The following is a 22,964-nucleotide window of genomic DNA, read 5'->3' as shown; positions in this document are numbered from 1 at the left end:
CTTGGTTTTGTACCTTACTCAAAGCACTTTTGCACTGTCACCTTGTGATGTGTAATTAAATTGTTATTTTATTCTATACGTCTTGTCCTCACTATCGCCATGTGTTCATTCAGGTAGTTTTTTCTATCACTACTACTAGTACTACTACTGCTAATACTACTACTTGATTTGCTTTTGCACTTTACTCAAAGCACTTTTACACTGTCAATAACACATTTTTACTTTATTGTATTCTGTTTGTCTCACCATCATTTTTCATTTAGTTGCAACTACACTGATAATATATTTCACTTGCTTCAACACCTTACTCAAAGCTTTTTTTATGTTATCACATTTTAATTTGTAATTTATATTGTAATTTGTATTTTATGTTTGCATTTTCATCCATCATCCCTCCCGCAGTACAACTACTACTATTACACTTGCTTTTGTGCCTTACTCAAAGCACGTTTACAATGTGAACTTGTGATTTACATTTTATTTTATATGGTTTGCCCTTTTTCCCTTTTCACCACAACTCATTCAAGGAATGTTCTACTACCAACCACACTGTAGTATAATAATAATAATAATAATAATAATAATAATAATAATAATAATAATAATAATAATAATAATAATAATAATAATAATAATGTATGTCCACAACAGAAAAAATTATATATATTTTTTCTTCTTTTTTTGCCGACAGCCAAATCCCCTTGCTTAAAATGTCACGTAGTCGTGAACGGTGGTGTTCTTTGTCTTGAGCTGCTCCAAGATCAACTCGACCGTGCTGGCGAATGGTGTGTCTGCCATCTGCAGGCTCCAAGTGGAATAGCAGGCACAAGTCATAATTCAGCTTTTCCTTCTCTTCAATGCTTTTGGTTGAGTTGGAATGTAAAGTAAAAGTCAATCATGTGTTTATAGCTCGTGCGACTCCCTAACTAGTCTTGTGCTGCCTAACGAAGAAAGCACAATGTTGGGTGTGGTTAATATGATGTTTTGTTTACCATTACAGAACTTTACCTAAAAATATATTTTTTTAATTTTGCCTTACATTTACACCTCGTTAAATTTGCTTAGGATTGAATCTAATATCAGTATGAATAATATAACATTGCTAATATCACGTACCTTCTTTCCTTGCCTAAAAAAAAAAAAGACCATCTTCTTGAATGTGCATTACCTCTAAAACAAACTAGGCTTGCTGCGTTTGAGGACTATTTAACTCAACTACTAGCTCTCAAATTTATGGTGTAATCTGTTGCTTATTCTGAGACAAAACAGCAGGCCTTTTTGTATCCTTGAACAGCTTCAGTCAAAAAGATCAAATCTCCAAATCTAGCCACTGGTCTGTGCAACTAATTAACTTCCACCCCCAAAATTTGAATTTAAATTAGCAATTGCCAGATATCATCAGGGGATAGATAACACCCCGCAAAGAAGTTTATGATGAAAAAAAAAAAAGATGGAATATTAGGGAAGGCAATCGGTGAAGTAAGGAGGGCTTAAAATGAGGGGATATCGCCAATTACAATTTGCTGAACACTTGTCAGCAGTAATGAAATGTTTGTAGAGGGGTTGCTATTTGTGGCCGCTCGATTGGATGCCGCTGCTCTACTGCACCCACTAACAATTATATTGCATGCATAATTTCCCTGCCATCTATTCTATTGTGTGAAGCGCAGTCCAGATGTACATACAACTGTCCTAGCCACTGAATAAAACAACACTAATGTGCAATTGTGCATTAATAGTAAGTGTGATTGACACGTGACAAAAGAAATGCGTCACACAGTATAAGGGGAAAACACCATGTTCTTTTATTGTTTCTAAAGAATTACATCATTAATCACAGTAAAGACAAACCGACGGTCCCTGCACGGCATAGTGGAGCAACGTTTAAAATTAGATGCAAGGTGTTCTTTTTCTTTTCTCTGCTCAGCCATTCGGCACTATTGCACAGGAAGCAGAGCAATAAAGCTTGAAGGGACATGACTTAAAAATATGGTTGGGTAGTTTTTGTTTTTAAATATATATTTTGATACGGAATTTGGGTCATTTATACAATAGCTGCTTTGTAGATTTGTGCAGTGTGTGTTCCCCATAAACGCAATTAGTAAAGATGCAACCTATAAGTTGATTTTCCAGTGGGTGGTTCTTCTGGAATTGATTACAGACTGGCGTATGTAAGGTTCATGAGCTATTGTAAACTGGAACTCTTAAGTTCACACTGAAAGTAACACTCAGGTCTCAAAATGGACTACTCCCTGCCAATTTATTGAAGGAACATACATGTTTTGTGCAAAATAAATCATTTACTCAAAGTAAAGTGTTTCCGCATCCTCTGACAAGGTCACTTACTGGCCTGTTGCAAGTAGTGACTCTATAACGAATAAAAATGTGCAGACCACTCAGTGACTTCATGCAAGAGGGGCCAGCAGTTCAACCAATCACCCCCCCCCCCTCTCACATACCCACTAGACAAAAAAAAAACACAAACGGCACAGAGCATGAACTGAAAGGCAGTAACAAGTGAACAGTGTTGATTATTTGCTCTCTCTATCTAATGTGTATTGTGCTGTCAGCTCATTAACTATAGGTCAAGTAATGGCTTAGCAAAACTATAATTACACATGGCACATCAGTGCACAAAACGTAGCCAAACAGGAAAATAAATAAGTGCACTGCCTGTCCCTTTCTTGAATGCAAGAGGAGGTAGAGAGCTGAGTTCCAATCTGGCGATAACGTTACTTCTCAGGCATACTGTAGATGAGAAATAAAATTGCTTTCACCTAAATTAAGAAAAAGCTTAACGCCCCAAATGCAATTCGAACCCCTAGACAAGCGATCTTGTTGTGTAATTCACCGATGCAGCAGTCAGTGTAAGCAGACAGATAACAGTGCTGCCAGCAAAGAGGGACATTTGTTCAAATTCAAGTGCATTAAAGTGACGGAGTCTTGGCAATCAGTAACATGTGAAAGACGTGTTGAATGCAGTTGGCCCAGTGAAGAGCGTGCATTAATGTGTGCGTGCGTGCACGCGCGCTGGTATGGGGGCATGTCATCTATGCAGAAATTTCATCGTAAACTGTACAGGGCGCCCCGCATAAAGGCACTATTTTCAATATACAGTATCTTTACTAGGTGTGCACAAGCCGACCCTGTTTGTCCTCATCGCCCAGCATTCCCAAGGCCTTCCTCACTTTGATCAGGATAGCATTCCTTGCCTCCAACATGGGCACGATATGCATGTTTTAAACAGTGAGTTCAAGCATTACACACAAGTAGAGAATAAATATGTGGGCGCTTGTGTCCAAATTATCACATTGACACACATTTGGGTTGAAAGTGACCTTGAATAAGCTGCCATATAATTTGACTCACTAACCGAATAGTGGTAGGTAAATGGGAATTCACAATGGTAAGAGTCGCCTGTTGACTTCTAATATACAATAATCCAAACTATTTTCCTCTCACTCTAGGGGCAATAAAATGAGACAATCACACAAACTAATTCTGGTCCCTTTAAATAAGTTTATCATTTAGGGTTGAAGAGTTTTATCATTTAGGTTGAATTTGTGTAGCTGCTTGGATATAAAAGTCCTAATACATACACCCAAAAAGTGAAACATGACTTAAGAGACAAAAAATAAAAGATAAAAACAAAAAAACAAATCAAGTTCAAGGTTAACATGTTGCAAATTTTCCCCATAGCCGTTTTCCCACCACGGCTAAAACCTGGATTTATCCACATACGAACAGTAATATATATTTCTGTCATCTTTGAGCGTCTGTAGCTATGTACAAGCTATACACACGAGGAGCAGGCTGAGGGCCAGCTTCGAAAAGCCGTGCAGAGGGAGCAGTTGGTTGGGAAGGTTCCCAGTCTCTCGGCTCCTTCCCCCACAGTCTGCCCATACAGGTGGCTGTTCTGCTTCACTTGCGATCGTCGATGGTCTTAATGAATTCCACCGCCGCGGTGAACTGCATCCACCAATAGCACTCCTCCCCACTCAGCCGGCTGGCGTAGAAATTATTGATGTACTGAACGGTGGACAGCAGGCAAGGCGGGTTTGCCTGGAGGGGAGGAGACGCGGGGATGGGCCGACATTAGATTGTGAAAAAAAATCTCACGCTACACTGTTCAGGTTACAAATGCACATATGGAATGAAGGATGAAATATTTTGGGTGGTGTTGATGTTTCAAAAGCACGGTGATAACAAGTGCGTGAGTTAAAAGGAAGGACAAAGACGAACGAGGAGGACAACATGAAGACTCACCCTGATGAGGACAAAGACAAGCACAGGAACAAAGTCGTCAGCTCCGGGGACAGAGTCTTCGTTTGCCAGACTGAGGAGGTTCATGATGGTGGAACACATGCGCAGGATACACTGGACTTTGTCTCTGGGTGTCTTGTAGGCATTGATGGTCTTGATCTCAGACTGTGCGGACGGCCAGGGAGCCTCCTTCAAGTAAACCTGCAACCAAGAAACACACACATAAGCAGCTGATCAAGTAAAAGGGAAAATAGTCATTAACTCATTCTCTTCCATAAATAAAAAAAATAAAATAAAAAATAAAAGATTATTAAAAATTAGGGGCGTCAGGCCATTTAAATTTTTACTTGTAATTAATCACATGACTTCACTAGTTAACTCGCGATTAATTACAAATTTTACATCTGTTCTAAATGTACAATAAAAAAGTATAAGTTTTCATACTATTGTTATAAAAGTGGACACAAATGATTACCAAATACAAATGTGGCTGTATCTTTTATTCAGACAGTCATTTTATAGTCAGTAATTAAGTTATTTGAAGTTACAAAGACATACTAAACAGTTATCTCATTCACTGCTATAAATTCATGAAAACATTTGGTATTCAAAATTAGTGGCGACAGGCGATTACAATTTTTAATTGTAATTAATTGCATGACTTCACTAGTTAACTCACAATTAATCACAAATGTATCTGTTCTAAATGCACAATAAAGAAATTCTAGGTTTTCATACTCATGTTAACCAAAGTGGGGAAAAAAATGTAAACTAATAGAAATAGTTAAAAATGAAATTTTGACGTTTATAGCCGTCAATGACAGTGAATGAATAAAAAAAAAAGAAAAAGAAAAGACAAGATTATTAAAAATGTTGGGCGTCAGGCGATTACATTTTTTTACTTGTAATTAATCACATGACTTAACTCACGATTAATCACACATTTTATATCTGTTTTAAATATACAATAAAATAAATCTAGGTTTTCATATTGTGAAAAAACAAAGTTAAAATGATTTTTTCACGTTTATAGCCGTTAATGGCAGTGAATGAGTTAAAAGACCTCATACCTCTGGGATTTGAAGTGCTTTATGATTAGCAGTCACAACTTTGGACAGCCGCTGGATATGTTCATGGAAAAGCCTGTCGGGATGGAGAAAATTCTGTCTTTAAAACACAACCATGTAGCCACTTGTTTTTCAAAATTCACCAGTGTCTGGTTGTTCAGTTCTTGGTTATCTTAATCACTGGTTAACCCCTAACCGCTGGTTAAATTCTTAACCCTTGGTTAGCTAACCGACCATTAAAGCACCAATATATCCCACAATTAATTTTGATTACTTCTGGTTTTGCAACAAAAAAAACCGGATGGCCAAACAATCCCGAGTGGAATATTATCAACTATTCTGAATTAAGCTCATTCTTTTGGCTATATTATTATATCTAATGTAATCAAATTTTAGACAGTTATTCAAGTTACCGTGAACAAAGAAAATAGACATTTTATGGGTGTTTCATACAGAGGCAATATTTACCTATTTCCAATATCTGTTTTATCTTCATTTTGAAAGGATGTTCAATCGTCCACATTGAATAAATCTTTTAAATTGAATAAATCTATAAAATATGTAATTTTATCTTTTTTTCTTCTTTACTAAAAATATGGATGAAGGATTTATTTCAATTTACCATCTTGAGAGTTAAATAAACTGGCTGTGTCCGAATGTCCACCCTTGTCCCTTAACCCCTCATTCACTACATATCCGCGCACTATATAGTGGCTTAATATGTAGTGCCCTTATTCTGTTTGGCGATTCGGACAGCCAGCTCACTACTTTCGCCTCGTCAAATATCACGTGACCAGCTTAACTGTTTCGACGCACCAGCGCATAAATCACCGACTATTGTGAATGATTTTTTTTTAAACTGTACTTTAGTTTCTGTGTTGTATATATGTTCTACTCAAACGCATTAATTATTTCCATAGCATATATTAATGCGTTGCTTTGATTCGCACACCATGACAACATGTTTTGACATTAAACATGTAAAAATCAAAGTGCAGTGTGGAAAACGTATGTGAAGCATAGCAAGCTTAGTAAGTGCTTGTCCTAAGACCTTCCTCTGTGGAGTCATCCATTAACATCCATTCTGGTTCATGTCTTATTGTAGATTTGTCAACAGAGATGTAGTGTAAGCTTGTGCTAGAGACTTCAGTAAGTCTTTAGGCAACAGTAAGATTATTTTCACATCATGGACGATTCTGCGTCATCTTTACAGGATGGCCACTCCTAAGGAGTGTATATCATTGGGAGGTGCTATATTAGTTTATCTGTTACAGTGAAGATCACATCACATTTTATGACTAATTCCAGCAGAAAACAAGTTAATTATAAAGGGTTCACTTGCAATTGTAAATCCCATAGTGCTGTGAGCAGCACACTTTGATTTTGAAATCCTTATTTTGGAATTGTGAAATCCTTATTTTGGAATTGTGAAGTGTTTGGGTTGATAAACTTAGTTTATCTGTTTGAATGCGTGACATTTTTTTAACACAGTTAATTTGCAGCTAAATCAAGTGGCAGAATAATAATATTTATTAAATACTTTTATGCACAACAGTATTAGCAGAAATTATTTCCCCTCAGCATCCACAAAGATAGAAAAAGCCAGAGTGATAACGGTGTACGGCATCATGTCACTGGAGAAAGTGCAACTACTAACTGATCTCTGAGAATGTCTCCATCCTGGTTGGGGTAAAAGGCCAGCTTGAAGATGCGGTTCATAACGCTGCGCTCGATGGCCATCTGGGCATCCTGCAGCTGGTCCTCACTCGCATACTGCCAAATGGCATCACGGGCCATGGCGCCGTACAAGTAGCGCAGAAAATCCTCCACCGCTGCAGTCTTGTCATCTGATGCTGTGCACACTTGGAATGCTGAGAGGGAGGGGGCGGGGGGAAGCAGAGGTACTAGTTGCTACTAATTCTTTCGCAGAGTTTTTATGAATCTTGTCAATTATGGCAAGATAAAACTTTATTTTCTTTTTTTTTACAAACTATTATAGATAAACTCAAGAGGTACCCTTGATGAAGTCAAGCATCCTGGACTCCATGTGTTCAAGAAGGAGGCGAACGCACACTGTGGTAAAATAGCGGTTTGCTACCTCCTTGTCTCTCAGAACTCTCTGGAGGAGCCTTTCCAGATGGGCCTGGGAGGTCTGCAGGCCCTGGCGGGATCTCGTTAAATAGGCTATGTATGGAGCTCGCTTTCTACAGGAGACAATCAGAGGACTTTGTTTAATTACCATTTGCATGACGCTTAACTCTTGACGGTTACCTGTAATCCTCCGCAATGGTAGCAAGCAACTTCCTACAGGTGCGAGGGTCGAAACGGCTGACGCAACGCGTGGTCTCTTGGATCTGGGCCATCTGATTTTTGTCCTGGAGGTTGATGGCCTCTGCTAACTGGACCTTTAGGAAGCACACAATCTCATTGTCTGGGAGGGAAGAGGGAATCATTAGAAATGCAGCAAAGGTATGCAACATCCAAGTTTGTAATCTGACCACACTGTCGCCTCTGACAACTCTGGAGTCGTGTGGTTTTACAGTTAACCATTTCAGAGTGTCAATTCATTCTATCAACTATTGTTCTTTTATGAGACAGCGGAGCCTTTTTTTGTACAAAAATCTATTAGATTTATCATCTGTATCAATTTATTATTGTACCGTTCTTAATGCACAGGTTCTTATGTAGTTTTTCATGCACCCTAATGGAAACTGCAAGCATGTTGGATTTGTTCTGCGATTTAATACCTTCTGGGTCCATGTGGTCAGGCAACCCATTTCTCGTAGTTGTAGAGGTCAGAATAGGCAAAGCCACCGAGTCTGCAGAACACAATGCCAACCGCAACTTTTTCTTGGCATCGCTGGAAGTCAATAACGATCAGTTAACAATCAATAATGTATTATCACTTTTTTTTTTTTTTTTTTTTTTTAGTATGGATAACAGTAGTGTATATGCTGAATTTTGAATGTCATACCTAAAGGAGAACTTTGAGCCATGCTGCTGGGCTGTCTGACTGGCTGAATCCGGGAGGTCATCATTAGAAATGTTCTGCAGAGCATCTTCTCTGGGAGAGTCATGAACACTTTCCTCAACACACATATCTGTCAAAATAAAATAAAATTGGACTGTTAACAGGTTTGAGGAGAGCTGACCAAATAAAAATGTAGATGTTAATGGCACAATGAGGAAGACCTCTTTTTTGGGTGTTTGCTGGTTATGTTTGTTTTTGTGTTGTGATGAATTGCATTTCTTTTGTCTAGATAGTCTTTGGTTAAGACTGTTTGTCAGATTCTCTGTCTTTTTTGTTGTGTTTTTTGTTTGTTTTTTAATGAAAAAAAGAGAACAATTGTTGAAATAGGAACGTACAAATGTTTAAATTATATACAGTAGGTGTTCTCCTTTATGTTTCTTATTTTCATTTGAGCTGGGAAGTATTTGATAGGAGATGGCTTTGGAAAGTTAGGTTTATATTCTTGTTTATTAGTCTGTACTTTATTTTCTTCCTTTGTCCTTTTTTTAACGTCAAAATAAAAACTATTAAAAAAAAAAAACAATGAGGAAGACCTCTACTATGGGTGCCATGTTTACAGATTATTACAGTAATTTCTGGACTATAAACCGCTACTTTTTTCATTTGCATTCGACCCTGCGGCTAATACAAAGGTGTGGCTTATCCATCAGATAACAATGGGGCGCACTATAAAGGAAGCGCAAGAGCATCAGGCAGAGCAAACCAAACCAAGTGAGCCCAAATACAGTAGGAGAGAGAGAACGAGAGCGAGACAATTTGGGCCCTTATTATGGAAAAGAGAGTAGCGCGGCGTATAGTCAGGTGTGCCGTATAGTCCAGAAATGACTATAATAGCAATATATTTCAGTTCATCTAATCAAGTTTCAATAACTCATTTTGATTGACTGACCAAAAAAATGTATTGGTCTAACTTGACTATTTTACAATATAAACTTTCTAGGCTGTCATTCAAGGTGCGGAAATAGGAGTACACATAAGTACAAAACTAGAAACAGCTCCTGTGTACACACCACAGACAAACCAGGTGAGTTGAGTAGTATTTTGTAATGTTGATGTACTGAGTTTTACAGCAAGCAAGACCATCTGTGGTAAAACACAGAACATTCTTCTAAGTGTGCAGCAAGGACAATATTGTTAAGTTTGAGGGTTTGCATTTGTATCAAACTGCACTGTATCTTACCGCTGGTTCTAATTGTATTACAGTATTTTTGCTACATTTAAAAAAAAAAGCAAAGTTGTTAATCATATCAGATGGTGAACGTTTGTTTACCTGCTGTAATTCAGTTTTCACTCAAATACTAGAGAAAAACTAGGCAAGTGATTGAAATGTTTTCATCATTTGAATGAATCCTGTAAACCCAAATGGTGTCGATTCTGACCTCCTGCACCCTCATAAGCCGCTCCCGCTGTGGCACTATCACTCGGGTTGGTCCTCTTTATATTTCGGTACTTGTCCAAGATGTCTTCTGCTGCCTGGACTTGGGAGCTTTGTCTGGGCAAGGGGTCATCTGATGAATCAACCAACACACACACACAGACAAAAAAAACAACTCATAACAATTCAACTCATATTGGATTTGATTCATCCAATTGGAAATTTGATTAACAAACCTTGTGGGATTCGCTCCGGAGCAATATCATCTTTCTCATGCTTGTCTCGTTTCCGAAATGCAGCTATAGGAGCTGTGAAGAACATGATTGTTTGATTTGTATGGTGTGAAAGATTTTGATATGACTGCATGATAGGCTGACCGTGTACAACTTATTAGCCATCTATTAAATGCACAAAGGCTGAGGTCGTCAACTGATGAAAAATCTCATTCCAGTTAAATTACCAAAAGAAGCACACACAAAAAAAAAAAAAAAATTATAATTAAAATTGTGAATAAACCACCAGAATATCATTAAAGTCCATTGAAACTCATTATGGGTAATTAGGTCTATGAAGTCGAAATGTCTATGGGGGCTTATCCTATTAACACAAATGGTGAAAACAGGACAAACAATTGAGGCGCAGAGTCTAACATTTGATGAGACACAGAGGAAACACTGGATAAAAGTGTAATATAAATGCTGATATTCTGTATTGTCAACACAGTAGGGTTGCAACATAATGCCATGGAACATGTAAGGTACAAGATGCATGGATGAGGGCAGTGGGTATTGAAAATGCACCATGTGACATCCACAACTCTAAAGGGCAACATCTACTATGCAGCATGGCGCGCAGCCCCAGCAGTAAAGCCAGCTCAATGGCGACAGCGTTACCTGGGACGTCACTCTCAGCCGTCCAATACAGCACTGTGAGGGACACAACAGACAGGGTTGCTGCCACTCTGCAGGACAACCAACTGTGTTGCCAGGCAGAGCAGCAGAACAAACACATTGCACTCTGCACAGGTTGGCAGCAGACTGGTGGTTCAGGCTCCAACGGCTCCCAACTTTACCATGTGTCACCCATTTTATGAATATCAATTTAATGTTTACTTAAGAAACACAATTATCTCAAAGAGTAATGTGCAGTCACTCTGTGTGGGCGCAGCTCATTATTCCCCAGACAGATGCATGAGATATGGTGGTAGAGTAGAACTGCAACAAGAGATGTGCCATCTATCAGTGGTGATGACAGAGAGGTCCATCTAATGACCATTAGCTGCTAGATGACAGCACAGCTGGGAGGGCTAGCGGCCATACAATCAACACAGCGAACGCTCCTCTGATGAGTGATTAGCTTCGAACACTCTATATAAATCTACAGCTAGTGAGACGTGAGTGAAAAGGGACTGGACGTGTCTGCAAAGTAACTCTGACAAACAAAACGCGTCATTTTCCAACTGGAACATCGGCAGTATAGAACATACATCATTCTTTCTCATGTTATAAATGGCTTTTCGTGCTGCTCTTTAAAGTGTGAGATTTTATGTCACTTGTGATTAAAGAAAAGTTTTTTCATGAAACGAGAAATGAAGGAGCCCTGCAAACAAATATTAATTTGAAAGGAAAAGGAGACCATTTTGTTACCTTTCGGGATAGCTGACACGAAACGTTTCTTCCACCATGGCCTGTTACGATCAGACTTCTCATCATCACTGTCTTTTTTGTCCTCAGCCTATTAATAGAAAGCACAGACATTTGCATGCTGTAATAATAATTTAGAGCAGTGGTTCTTAACCTTGTTGGATGTACTGAACTCAAACAGTTTCCTATGCACATTCACCAAACTCCTCTATTGAAAATCGTTATCACGGTCCTGTGAAAAACACTTATGTCAAATGTATGTGTTTATTTATTTTATTTTACATTTTTTGGATGTCTGCATTCAGTTTCATTCCATAAATGTAAAATGTAAAAAATGGACAAATGTTTTTCACAGGACAGCGACAATATACTTTTTTTCAAATTCAAGACATAGATATAGGGTTTACTGATGAACAAAGTGAACAGGAAATTTTAACTGTCAACTAGTGTTAATTTCATCAACGAAAACTAAAAAAAACATTTTTTTCACCGGACTAAAACTAGACTAGACTAAAACCCTCATTAATAAACAATAAGTGGGACTAAATCAGTATGCATTTTTGTCGACTAATAAAGACGAGATGAAAGTTTACTTCACTTAATAAAAACTTGGGACTAAATTCTATAAATGTTGTAGCCCATGAACAAAAACGAGACGAAAATTATATGTTTTTGTTATATCTTGTCTCTGCTCATTCGTTACTTTGACACAGTCATGTGACACGCCCCCTTTCAAATCTGCAACATGGGACAAACGGGAGGTGGATTCACGGTGAAAGGTAAAAAAATACAAATAAATCTGGCTAATTTACTAGCTCATAGCATGGAGCCATAGTATCAATATTGCCACTTGTTGATATACTATAACTGTGTGAAGTTGTTTTTCATCAAAAAGATGAACAAATTTTATATGAAAAAGTTTTAGATCCAAAATGTTCAACATAATCTGCTGACAAAAAATATATATACAGTAGTATGATTGTCCTGTGTTTTTGTTGACTAAAACTAGATGAATAAAATTATGTTTTCTTGGACTAAAATGCTAGATTTATAGTCGACGAAATAAAAATGGGATGAGGTTGACTAACTATGATAAAAACTAACAAGTGTGATTAAAACTGGATTAAAACCAAGAGTAAATTTAAAAATGATGGCTAAAATTAACGTCAACTAATACTGAAAGAGGAACATCACAGTGATCTTGTTTCCACAATGTACCTTAGTAGTGTAACACATCACAGATGAATAGTTACCTCTCCTTTCAAGGAGTCCTTGCTGGGCGACGAAGATGGCCCTGAAGCAAAGGCGCCGGCGGAGTCACGCTCTTCAACTGCAACGCGACGATTCAGCCCAGGGTCACTCGTGGGTCGACGGCCTGGGCAAACAATGTCAGAGCTGCGACTACGGACCAGTCGGTCGGGAAAGGAGTGGCGCTGCTTGTGCTCAAACTCAGCCTGAGCCAAGCTGTGGGGCATGATGAGAGAGTGGCGCGTCTCCTGACCGAGGGCACTGGCTTCAGGGATTGGTGGATCCGGTGGTGGGTGAGCAGGTCTGGCATAGTGCACCTTAGGCCTCACTATTGTCCCAGTGGTGGAACCTGGGACAAAAGAACCCACAGGGAAAAAAAATATGTACAGGAAATATGAACTCTCTAGGCAGCACTTCATTTGGTACGCCTCTAATTTAATGAGATGAGACTTTATTATGGGCAATATATGGATGAATTTTGAAGTGTCCTTTCATATAATCATGACATTCTGAGAGTGCTAACGAAAGACCAACATGGGAACAGAGTAGGCCACCTGTTCCAAGGGTACACCCTCTCATCTCCTGAAAAGCTTCCAAAAAGCGTATTTTTTATTTTTGCTATAAGCACAGTAGGACAAGGAGACCGTGCCAATGTGCTTGGGGTGAGGTCTCTCAACCTGTCATCCCTTCACCTTGCCACAGACATGCAACCACTATCATTTCTCTCCAAACAATCCAGGTAGTACAATTCAAAGCGTACAACAATCTTGAGCCAAAATGAAAATTACACATGCATGACTGCACTGAACAGTTGGTATTAAAACTACGGGGGGAGGAACAAGCATACTTTTGGGTTATTTTACTCAAGCTGTGCTGAGTGCCTACAACATTAGGGTTAAGCTTTAATGACACTCATTTCTAACCCTGATTGGCTCTTGAGCATTTTAGGAGTGAAAATTACCTTCGCCACAGGAGAGCGGATCAAACATGACCAATAAAGAATCAACTTGTGAGGCTGGCGAAGTCAGATGGTGTGCTCCTGTAACAGTATAGGCAGACATGAGGTCATTAACAGCCGTTACAAATCCACCACCAATACACTGCACATTATGTCTTAGTAAAAATGGAACTGTTGAAATGTCAATTTGAATAAACTGTGATTTAGATTGGCTACCACTCAGGAAGAGACAGTGATTGATGGTTCTGGCTGTTTTGGACTGGACTAATGGCTTAGCATGCCTAGTGGGGATGTGGCAATCTCCTACCATTACCTGACTCTTCCCCATCTGGACTGGTCACAGAGTCCTTCCCTCCAAAGTCTGAGCTGCACTCTGAGCGCAAATCCTCTATCTTGTTGGGGATGTCCTCTGAGGTTGCACTGATGCCTGCAGGGCAAACAAAAAAACAAAACAAAAACACACACAGACTGTGCTGTTTATGCTCAGGACAAAAGCAACTTTGTAGCAGCACGATCTAATGGGAAATGCGCTAGCGGTCAAAAGAAAGACAAAAACAAGACCGCTTACTCAGGTGGAAACCCAGTGGTAGCTTTAAAGTGGTGGCGTAAGCTCCCATGGGTTACAGAGGTAAGAATAATACAGACTGCATCCAGTGGGCAGAGGTTGCTGGATCTAATCTCAGTTGTGACTGTCCATTTGAGCAAGACACTGAAAACTAAATTGTCACTGAAAACTAAATTGTCTCCAGGTCAGCATTGCAAATAAGATGCTCTCTATTGCTTTACATGACTAATATGGACATGTATCAATTCAAGCAAATCGGCAGTTATTGTTTTGTCTTTGTATGAGTGCATATGAATGGAGTTTAGATTTATACCTGAGACGACACTGAGGCCAGGGGTGCTTGGTCTCGAGCTGACCTCCCGGACTTCTGTATCATCTGAGGTGCTACCAACCCCTGAGCAGCTCTCAAGCTCCTGCAGCCGTTCCTCCTGTTTCAAATCTGGGGCTTCTGTAAATGGCACACACACACACACACACACACACACACACACACACACACACACACACACACAAAAGAACTCCGTCAAACAGATGATTTTTGAAACCTCCTCTTCTTACTACGGTTAAGTCTCATTTCAACTGTGGTGTAATCATAGGGCACAGTTGTTGCTCCAGATACAGTGGTAGTGGTTGCTACACAGTGGTCATTCTGTCACTCCACCCCTTTGCCTCTTGACTATTATTACCAAGTACACACATATGCATGGAATCAAAGGATACATTACCACGAGTGATAAGAGCCAAACAAAACCATAAAGCTAGTGAGGCCAATTCTTTGGCTGCCCAATGGAGCTGTTGGGCTGAACCCAGAGGCTCCATATGAGCAGCAGTACTCATTTGCATGCTCGTTAGTAATAATGTGCTGGTGAAGTGGTCTGCCGAGTGTAGTTTTCTGCTTCTGAACCATGAAACAAGCATAATATTTGAAAAAGGACTCTGATTGCGCTATTACTGAGCAGAACAGGAGCAGAAACAAAATAAAAAGCAATCAAGAAACTCATGCATGTCATCTACAGCATATATTAAAAGGTGTACAGATAGAAAGATTATTGATAAAAAAAACTAAAAAAAAAACTTTACAACAAATTGCATATCCCACTTAGAAAAATAATGCATTCTTGTGATTAAAATAAGATTATTTATGTTTATTTATTTACTTTGCTTTCAAATGTCTAACATAAATAAAGCTGCCTTGCCTAACGACTTACCAGTCACAAATACAGTAGAGGTAACCATGAACAATCTAATCCAATGCGATCCCACAAAACCTGTGCATCTCAATCCAGCCTTTACAAAGACTATAGAACTACATTTTGATTGGCAAAGTACACATACACCAGTGTGAGTAGCATTGGAGGCAATTGTGTGTGAAGTGCCTTGCCCAAGGACACAACGACACATGAGAGTGGGGATCGAACACTAACAAACTAATACCTTGAGTGGACCATGTCAATCAAAACTGAGGTCAGGTGAGTATACTGTATAGGGATTGACCGATAATCGGCCATTATCAGCGCCGATATTGGCCGATTTTGACGAATATTGGTATTGGTCTTTTTTCAAAATCTGACGGCCAATAAAAGGTAAAGCTTTTAATCTCAGGGAACTATTTATTTAAAATATCAGTTAACTTTATAAGAGATGCTGCTGACCCTGGGAATTTTTTTAACTTTTTGTTTTTGTTCGACATTAAAACAAAGAAATGTAAAAGATTAAGATTTTCGTTTTGTTTTTGGTTTTATTTTGAATTTTTAGAAATTGTAAATGAAGTATATTGTCTAAGATTAGAAAAAGAAAAAAAAAACTTCTACTGAAAATTGTTCAATAAGCATTAACGCTTTAAGACATTACAACAAAGTCAAGATTGGCATTTGTATTTTAAAAAATGTTGGCGCCAATATTTTCCCCCTTTTTACTGAAAATGAATATCGACTTCAAATATCGGTTACCGGCCTCCTTGACAACTACTAATCGGCCCTGAAAAAAACATATCAGTCTATCTCTAATATTGTATGTATGTTTACTTATAACTGGACAACTACCTAATATCCTAATACCTAATTATATGTGGTCGACAACATGGCACGATAAAAAGTACACGTCTAGAACTGACGCCATAAAAACTGACTGAAGACAGCTGCTGTCCTTGCGCTTCCCTCCCCACTGTTCCGCCACAGGTGCAAACACACCTGGTGGTCCCTCTAAGGAAACCCAGAGCTGCCTTTTATTGGCACACAAGGATCTGCCCTGAAAGACAAGCAAGTGCATACAAACATGATGACAGATGTGTACACACATTTTAAGGGTGTAACACATAGTGCAACCACACCTGGTGTCCCAGCCCCCACTTAAAAGGAAGTAGAAACATGAATATGCATACAAATGCGTGCGTGGAAACACATATTAATGACTGTTGTGCGGGTGAAATGCAGGCATCACAACAGCGACCCAAGACAACAAACGGTCAGAAGGTGACAGTCGGATGAACCCACCTGAATCACTTGGCAGGACCTCCACACTCCATGCCTCGCTTGTGGTCTCTGAGATTGTGGAGCCGTAGGGGTCCAGCAGCACTGAGCCTGATCCTGGGAGGCACAGCAGGCTGCCGAGCATGTTCTCTGCAGCTGCCCCTGAAAACAAAGAGGAAAAAGACTGAATCTCCTTCACTACCTAAAGTCACCTTCATTGTCAAAGCCATTTTTTCATCCTTAAGTTTTTAAAGGTTCTTGTTGAGTTTTAATGGTCCTTTTTTTTTTTTCTGTGAAAAGAAAGTACAACACTTGATAACAATTACAACAGACATTATGTGTGAGGTAATTTGGTAACAATAATTTAAATAAGATTGGTTGAAAATGGAAAAAGTAGAGTAACTCATGGTGGGATATTATCAAGAACGTGGGTCTTAACACAAAGAGAAAGAGATAGGCAGTGAACATAAACCGGCACCAAAATGGTAACATGAGCTGAGAAAATGTGTTGAGCTCTACATACACAGATCCTGAAACAGCAGGATTATATAACCTTGCACCAAGGTTCGAGGTAATCGGGAAAATATTACCTGGACTTTGAGCTGTTGATTACACTCACATTCCTATAAACAAATGAGTCTCCTGCATACTGTCCACTTCTATTTGGGAGAACCTGACTTAACAAGGCGGAAGAACGCAGAGGAGTGGCAAATAACAAGCAGGTGTGTAGGAGTCAGTGTTCTACGCTCAAAACTCAGTGATAGCCGCTCGCTCAGGTCCATCATGCGTCCACTTAATGACGCACGCGTACCACCGGCATGCACACACTCCAGTATGTTGTGATGGGAGAGCTCTATCCCGCTGTCCATGTTTACAATGTTCAAGAGTGCTTGTCTTTCAGGTGGATGATTAAATGAGTGGCACAACAAGAAGCGAAACAATTAGAATTTCTGCCTCATTATCATGGTAATCTTATCAGTGGGATAATGAGGTATTAATGGATATTTAATGTGCATCTCATAACCCAATCCCTTGGAGAAAACACATAAGGAAATCGCTGTAAATTCACTTAATGATGGAAAAGTCCCCCAACGCCATATTCCGAAGAATGAAAAATGGCGCATGCAAATGAGAAGGAACCAAGGTCAATAAGACTGCAGGGACCAAATGAATGTCAGAGAGAGAGGAAGATGGAGAGAAAGAGAGCTTGATAACGGAAGCACTGAGGAAGAAAGATGGAGATATGAATACCATATTTAAAGAAATAGTGCAAGATAATATTCATGAAAATTTTGAAGGAATACTGAAATAATTTCAGGAATAATATAACTTATGATTCAATATCTCCTTGTGAAATTACAACAACAATAATGTGATGTAATACTATAAAAGCTTACATGAAGCACTGAAATTGCATCTAAAATGTTACTCTAATGTATGACACTATAACACTTTGTTGCTACATTATTGAAGTTATTAAGGTAAACCTTGTTTAAGGGTTGCCAGTAATACTTTTTCTCAGGTCCAAACTGATTTCTTTAGAATTTGGCATGGTGATTCCTCAACGGACAGCTCAATGTCCCATACTTAGGCTTTTAAACCCTTTTATTTTTTTATTTTTTATTTTTTAATTTAAGAGTAAAATCTCCTGATTCACCTGATCACCTTTAAGCACAGCACATGTGAAGTTAAATCATATCACTGCACAAAAGTGGTTTGTGCAATGACTGAATAAATGGTCATTTTTTTTGAAGGGGGCTAATAATAATGTCCCATGTCATTTTTGTTTTTTCTTGATTAACTCTGTTTTGGTGTACAAACATGAATAATATGTGCCTTCTAAAAATAAAAAATAAACTTAAAACTAGTATGTCCAGAAATGCTATTTTGAAAATTCCTTGCTCTGTAAAAAGAATTACTTGATAAAACCTTGAAAAAAAACATCATATTTCATAGGGGGTTAATAATTTTGTCCTGAACTGTACGTACGGCTTTAAATAGAATCGATCACTCAATCATTTTGGAGGTACAAAGATTCCGCCAGATGCCAGTGATATGAAAAAAAATCAAAAACAAGTCGCTGTAGATTGACATTGGCAGTGAAGTTACTCAGACAAACTTAACTTCGGAACTGTAGCTATTTGTTCTCATATTTATTCTTTAGTCTTTATTTAAGGATCCCCATTAGTCTCTACCACTGCAGAGACTATTCTCACAATTCATATTAAACCTAAACAATGACAATTATTACATTTTCAAAGCACATCCAATTAATCATCAACTCAAATGTAGGCTCAATTTTTGTATAATTTCAATTTAATGGTCTCTTTGCACAAATCCACTACTTCCTGAATACCACTTCATTTCCTGTCTTTCTTGATTGGACAAACTGATTCATCTAGGTGTGCCTAACCTCCGTAACCACGACGACAATGGCCAGACACACCTGGATTAATCAGTTTGTCCAGTCATGAAAGACAGGAAATGAAGGAGTGGCATTGAATTCAGGAAGTAGTGGATTTGTGCAAAGAGCCCATTTTCTATTGTAAGTGATATTTGATGTGTAAGACACAATAAAAACATATTTTTATTAAGTTATTTATAGAATAACTTTCACAGTTGATGCCTTTAACAATATCCTATACATTATCTTGTTATCATTATTCAATAGCTTGTTTGGTCTCAGGCCAGCAAGAAAGACATCACAGATCGCGAAAAAAAATAAGATAAACATCTCCACTTTATTTGACAATAAATATGTTTAACATAGTACAAAAAAAATAATTAATAATTCTGCTCCACCGCCATTTAACAAAATCCAGCTTCATTTGGAACAATGAGGCAAGGCATCCAAGTTCATTTCGCAGTCCCAATACCTGACCTCACTTTTGGACAACACTTTTTCTTTTCCTTTCTTTTTCAAAGCGGTTTTAAGAACATGTATTTTCACAGAATCTTACTTGATTCTCCGATATAACTGACCGGCCTTGTTACCATAAACTTGTTGTTAATGAACTGTATTGATAACTAGCAATGCTACATGCCGGGTCTAATATAATGTAATTGTGTTCAACTCATGTCTATTTCATAATCCATGCAGTTACGTCATGTGGAAATTTGATTTAGTTGTTGAGTCTGAGAATAATTCATTACAATTCTAGAGATGTATGTATTTTGTGCAACTTTGCTGTTTTTAAAGAAAATACTGAAATAAAAAGTGTGCTTGTGGCATGAAATAACATCATCAACTATTCCTAGTGATCTCATCAAATTTGCTTTTCACTTCAACCATTAAATGTCAAACAATGTTTTTTTACCCCTCTCCTGCAGATGACCATCACAAAATACTGTAGAAATCTTCCATGTTCAATAATTGCCTCATGGTGTTATTTCACAAATGTGCCACAAGGTGATGACATTTTCCTGAAGTTATTTGACCAACAGAGACAAAACAGTCCTGATAAGGATGAAATTAATATTTACATCTTAAAAGCAGAGAGAACAAATTCATTAAGTAACAAACCCTGCACATACCTGCAATTTCCTGCAGCCGATCTTCATCTATGTTGGGGTCAAAGTCACTGCCAAGCACGTCGGTACTCCAGGTCTCACTGACAGTTTCAGAGATGTCCCGATCCTCTGTTAGGCCCATCATGTCTCTGATCTCAAACTTGCGCAGTTTATCATCTAAGTTGTCCTGAGTGGTAGCTGATCGAGACACACCATATATAATTATTTATGTTGCACTGGTATTGTCACAGTACCAAAAGTTTGACTTCAATAACTATACTGCATTAAAAAAAAAAAAAAAAAAAGATACCGGTAATTGAAATTTACGTCTTGAAGTAAGAATGATGTAATTTAAAAAATAATAAACACACCTTGCTCATGCTCCAAAAGCTGGAGAGCTTCCACCCCGTTGCTTCCAGAGGGCCCAGCTCCCAGCTCGGAAACAGACTCACCCTCAAGGTCAAGAGATGACACTGAATTAGAACGATTAGAAGGCCCTGAAGAACATATAAAACAAAAAAAACAAATTGACATCCAGTTTTGGGGAATCCTTGACTCTACAATATCACGTTACGCTCACCAAATATAATCTTTTTTTTTATTTTTTTCATTGAACTGTAAAGTTGATCTAAAATCTACAAGCCCATTAATATGAAACTTGGTGGAGAAGTCGGCCTTTGTTACTTTGCGGCGGAGCCCTGTAAAGAGGTTTCTTTCGCCCCCTGACTTTCAACATTGAGAGAGAAGATGCATATTTTGTGAGACTATTATTAGATGATCTAGCAAAGGTCCAGTGAAATAAATAAATATTTTTGTAGATTTGGCAACAAATATTGGCAGACATTTGCCCTCTCTCTCTATGCCTTTCTATTTTATTTTTATTTTTTTTATTGAAGAAAGAAAACTAACCCTCGGAAATGCCTTCCAAGTTGTCACTGCAGAGTGAGAAGCGCAGTGTTTTGTCTGGTTTTCCATGCAGCTTTGTGTCATCTGCATGGCTGTCGCCTTGTGCAGCATCAGCCATCTGCAAGTTCAAAACCTACGGTGGACAATACAGAGTATTGATTACAAATAAGTGTCTGCATTAAAAATTACTGATGATGATGCCCGTTAACATCCTAAAGTGCATGGCAAGATAACCCCACTTCCACTCAGTGAGTAAAAAAAATAATAATAATAAAATAAAATGTCATTTTATTTATAACCTCATTAGCACTACTGCAGTTAAATGCATTAATTCAAGTCACATTACCTCATTCTCTGACATCATTCCAGGGACAGTCTGAGGACCATTTCCAAACGATATCACAAGCACCTCTTCTGGCATCAGCTCCTGCAATGACTCTTGGGAGCTAGCCTCTGCTTCCCCCTCCTGGGCTATGTTGGTACGGCTACGGCTTCGAGCAGCTGCTGTATGGCGGTTGGAGAGAAAAATATAAAGATTAATAGCAGCCAATAAACTCAACATTTATGTTTAATGTCCAATTTATTTTCTGAATTAAGTGCATCTTCAAGATAAATTATGTTTGGACTTGCTGAATGTGGTGCTGCAGCGATCTATGATGAACTTAATGTTTTCATGATAGTTAACAGGCAATAGTCTTCATACATTTACCATTGTGATGTTGATCTATGTAAAAATGTGCTTGATGAAAGTCTGATGTAAAATATCAGTCAAGTAGGCATGGACCTTTTTCAAGATATAAAAATGGAATTCTGACACAATAATGATAATAGCACATGCACATCAATTTGCTTCCACAAACATAGCAAATCATAACATTACTGTAGAAAATCAGGTCTGAGGAATACAGCACTGTGGTATTTGTGGCTTTTCCTGCACTGATTCGGTAGAGTATCTCTCCATTTTACAAAGCAACAACGTAAGTGGGCATGTTTAGTCTTTGTGGACACACTAAGAACAGTTTAAGAAATGTCCTTGTGTTTGTTTTTTTAAATGTACACTAGGTTTGACAATGGAACCAGTTGGGCAGTGGAATGGATTAATTCAATCTTGTTTTCTGTGGAAGAAATGTGTACTAAATTAACATAAATCTGAGGTTGACCAGTGTCTTAAAAAACGTTAGTCTGCGACTTCATAAATTCCACTGTATTGCTTTGGCATTAGACTTTTACAGGTGGAAGCAAACTTGAAAATAGTCCTTTAATGGTATTATTGGATCCCTTTGAGAAGTGTAATGACGTGCTCTATGGGGTGAATTATTGCTGGCTGTGTCTTGAAATCCTACTGTATTCCATCACTTCTGCACATAATTCTATGGCAGACAGCTAGACATTGATCTACTGGATTGTGTGACTTTTCAGAACAAATACCTCTAATTTGTGCAACTTTATTCTCATCTTGGCTATAGTACATTTTTGGGGTGTTACAAAAACCAACAACAGACATCTCCTGGCCTAACTGGTGGAGCAAATTGCTATGCAATGTAAAGCAAGCAGGGTGAAAAGCACATGAAGAAGAGCAGTGCAAAGTGTCGGCAGCACCAGGGTTGAACTCCTAGCATGTTTGTTGCATGCAGAGATGCTGTAAGAACACAGTCTAACAGAAAGCTTGGTTTAAAAACTTCTAGCACCGATGCAACTGACAGGTTACCCACCAAATGGGGTTACTAATGGAATATGAGCAGACAGGGAGGTGGTTGTAGGGTCCCAGGATGTTATAGCAGCTAAGTGTTGTCCTGGTGATTCATTGGCAGCACAAGAGAGGGGAAAAGGACAAGGTAGGGAGTGGGAGAAAGAATACAGAATGCATCTCACACTTCAATTCAGAAGCAATTTGAGTATTTAGACTTTGCACAATCATATTTCATAAGCA

The 22,964-nt window shown here is 38.5% G+C and overlaps 1 protein-coding gene across 9 annotated transcripts in view; it reads right to left on the bottom strand.

Moving 5' to 3' along the window:
- Positions 1-1,782: 1,782 nt before the first annotated feature.
- Positions 1,783-22,964, bottom strand: part of gapvd1 (GTPase activating protein and VPS9 domains 1) — a 30,063-nt gene continuing 8,881 nt past the window's right edge. For 3 of the 9 annotated variants that reach the window (XM_086076511.1, XM_086076510.1, XM_086076512.1), the window contains 22 exons: positions 22,747-22,827; positions 21,381-21,538; positions 21,038-21,167; positions 20,500-20,625; positions 20,153-20,326; positions 16,643-16,780; positions 14,464-14,598; positions 13,899-14,012; positions 13,589-13,666; positions 12,633-12,976; positions 11,383-11,470; positions 10,630-10,662; positions 9,973-10,044; positions 9,741-9,869; positions 8,305-8,431; positions 8,078-8,190; positions 7,602-7,761; positions 7,347-7,534; positions 6,988-7,201; positions 5,334-5,406; positions 4,267-4,464; positions 1,783-4,062 (listed from right to left, as the gene is read on the bottom strand). In XM_086076511.1, coding sequence (XP_085932637.1) covers positions 3,922-4,062; positions 4,267-4,464; positions 5,334-5,406; positions 6,988-7,201; positions 7,347-7,534; positions 7,602-7,761; positions 8,078-8,190; positions 8,305-8,431; positions 9,741-9,869; positions 9,973-10,044; positions 10,630-10,662; positions 11,383-11,470; positions 12,633-12,976; positions 13,589-13,666; positions 13,899-14,012; positions 14,464-14,598; positions 16,643-16,780; positions 20,153-20,326; positions 20,500-20,625; positions 21,038-21,167; positions 21,381-21,538; positions 22,747-22,827 — 3,014 coding nt within the window. In that variant the 3' untranslated portion in view covers positions 1,783-3,921. Of the gene's footprint in view, positions 4,063-4,266; positions 4,465-5,333; positions 5,407-6,987; positions 7,202-7,346; positions 7,535-7,601; positions 7,762-8,077; positions 8,191-8,304; positions 8,432-9,740; positions 9,870-9,972; positions 10,045-10,629; positions 10,663-11,382; positions 11,471-12,632; positions 12,977-13,588; positions 13,667-13,898; positions 14,013-14,463; positions 14,599-16,642; positions 16,781-20,152; positions 20,327-20,499; positions 20,626-21,037; positions 21,168-21,380; positions 21,539-22,746; positions 22,828-22,964 lie in introns of those variants that run through there. The other 6 variants (XM_086076516.1, XM_086076513.1, XM_086076514.1 and 3 more) reach the window with 6 other exon arrangements.

Source organism: Leptonotus elevatus, chromosome 5, assembly GCF_054856555.1.
Source record: "Leptonotus elevatus isolate MCC_2025b chromosome 5, RoL_Lele_1.0, whole genome shotgun sequence".
In the NCBI taxonomy this organism is placed as follows: domain Eukaryota; kingdom Metazoa; phylum Chordata; class Actinopteri; order Syngnathiformes; family Syngnathidae; genus Leptonotus; species Leptonotus elevatus.
This window is presented reverse-complemented; position numbering and strand designations above follow the sequence as displayed.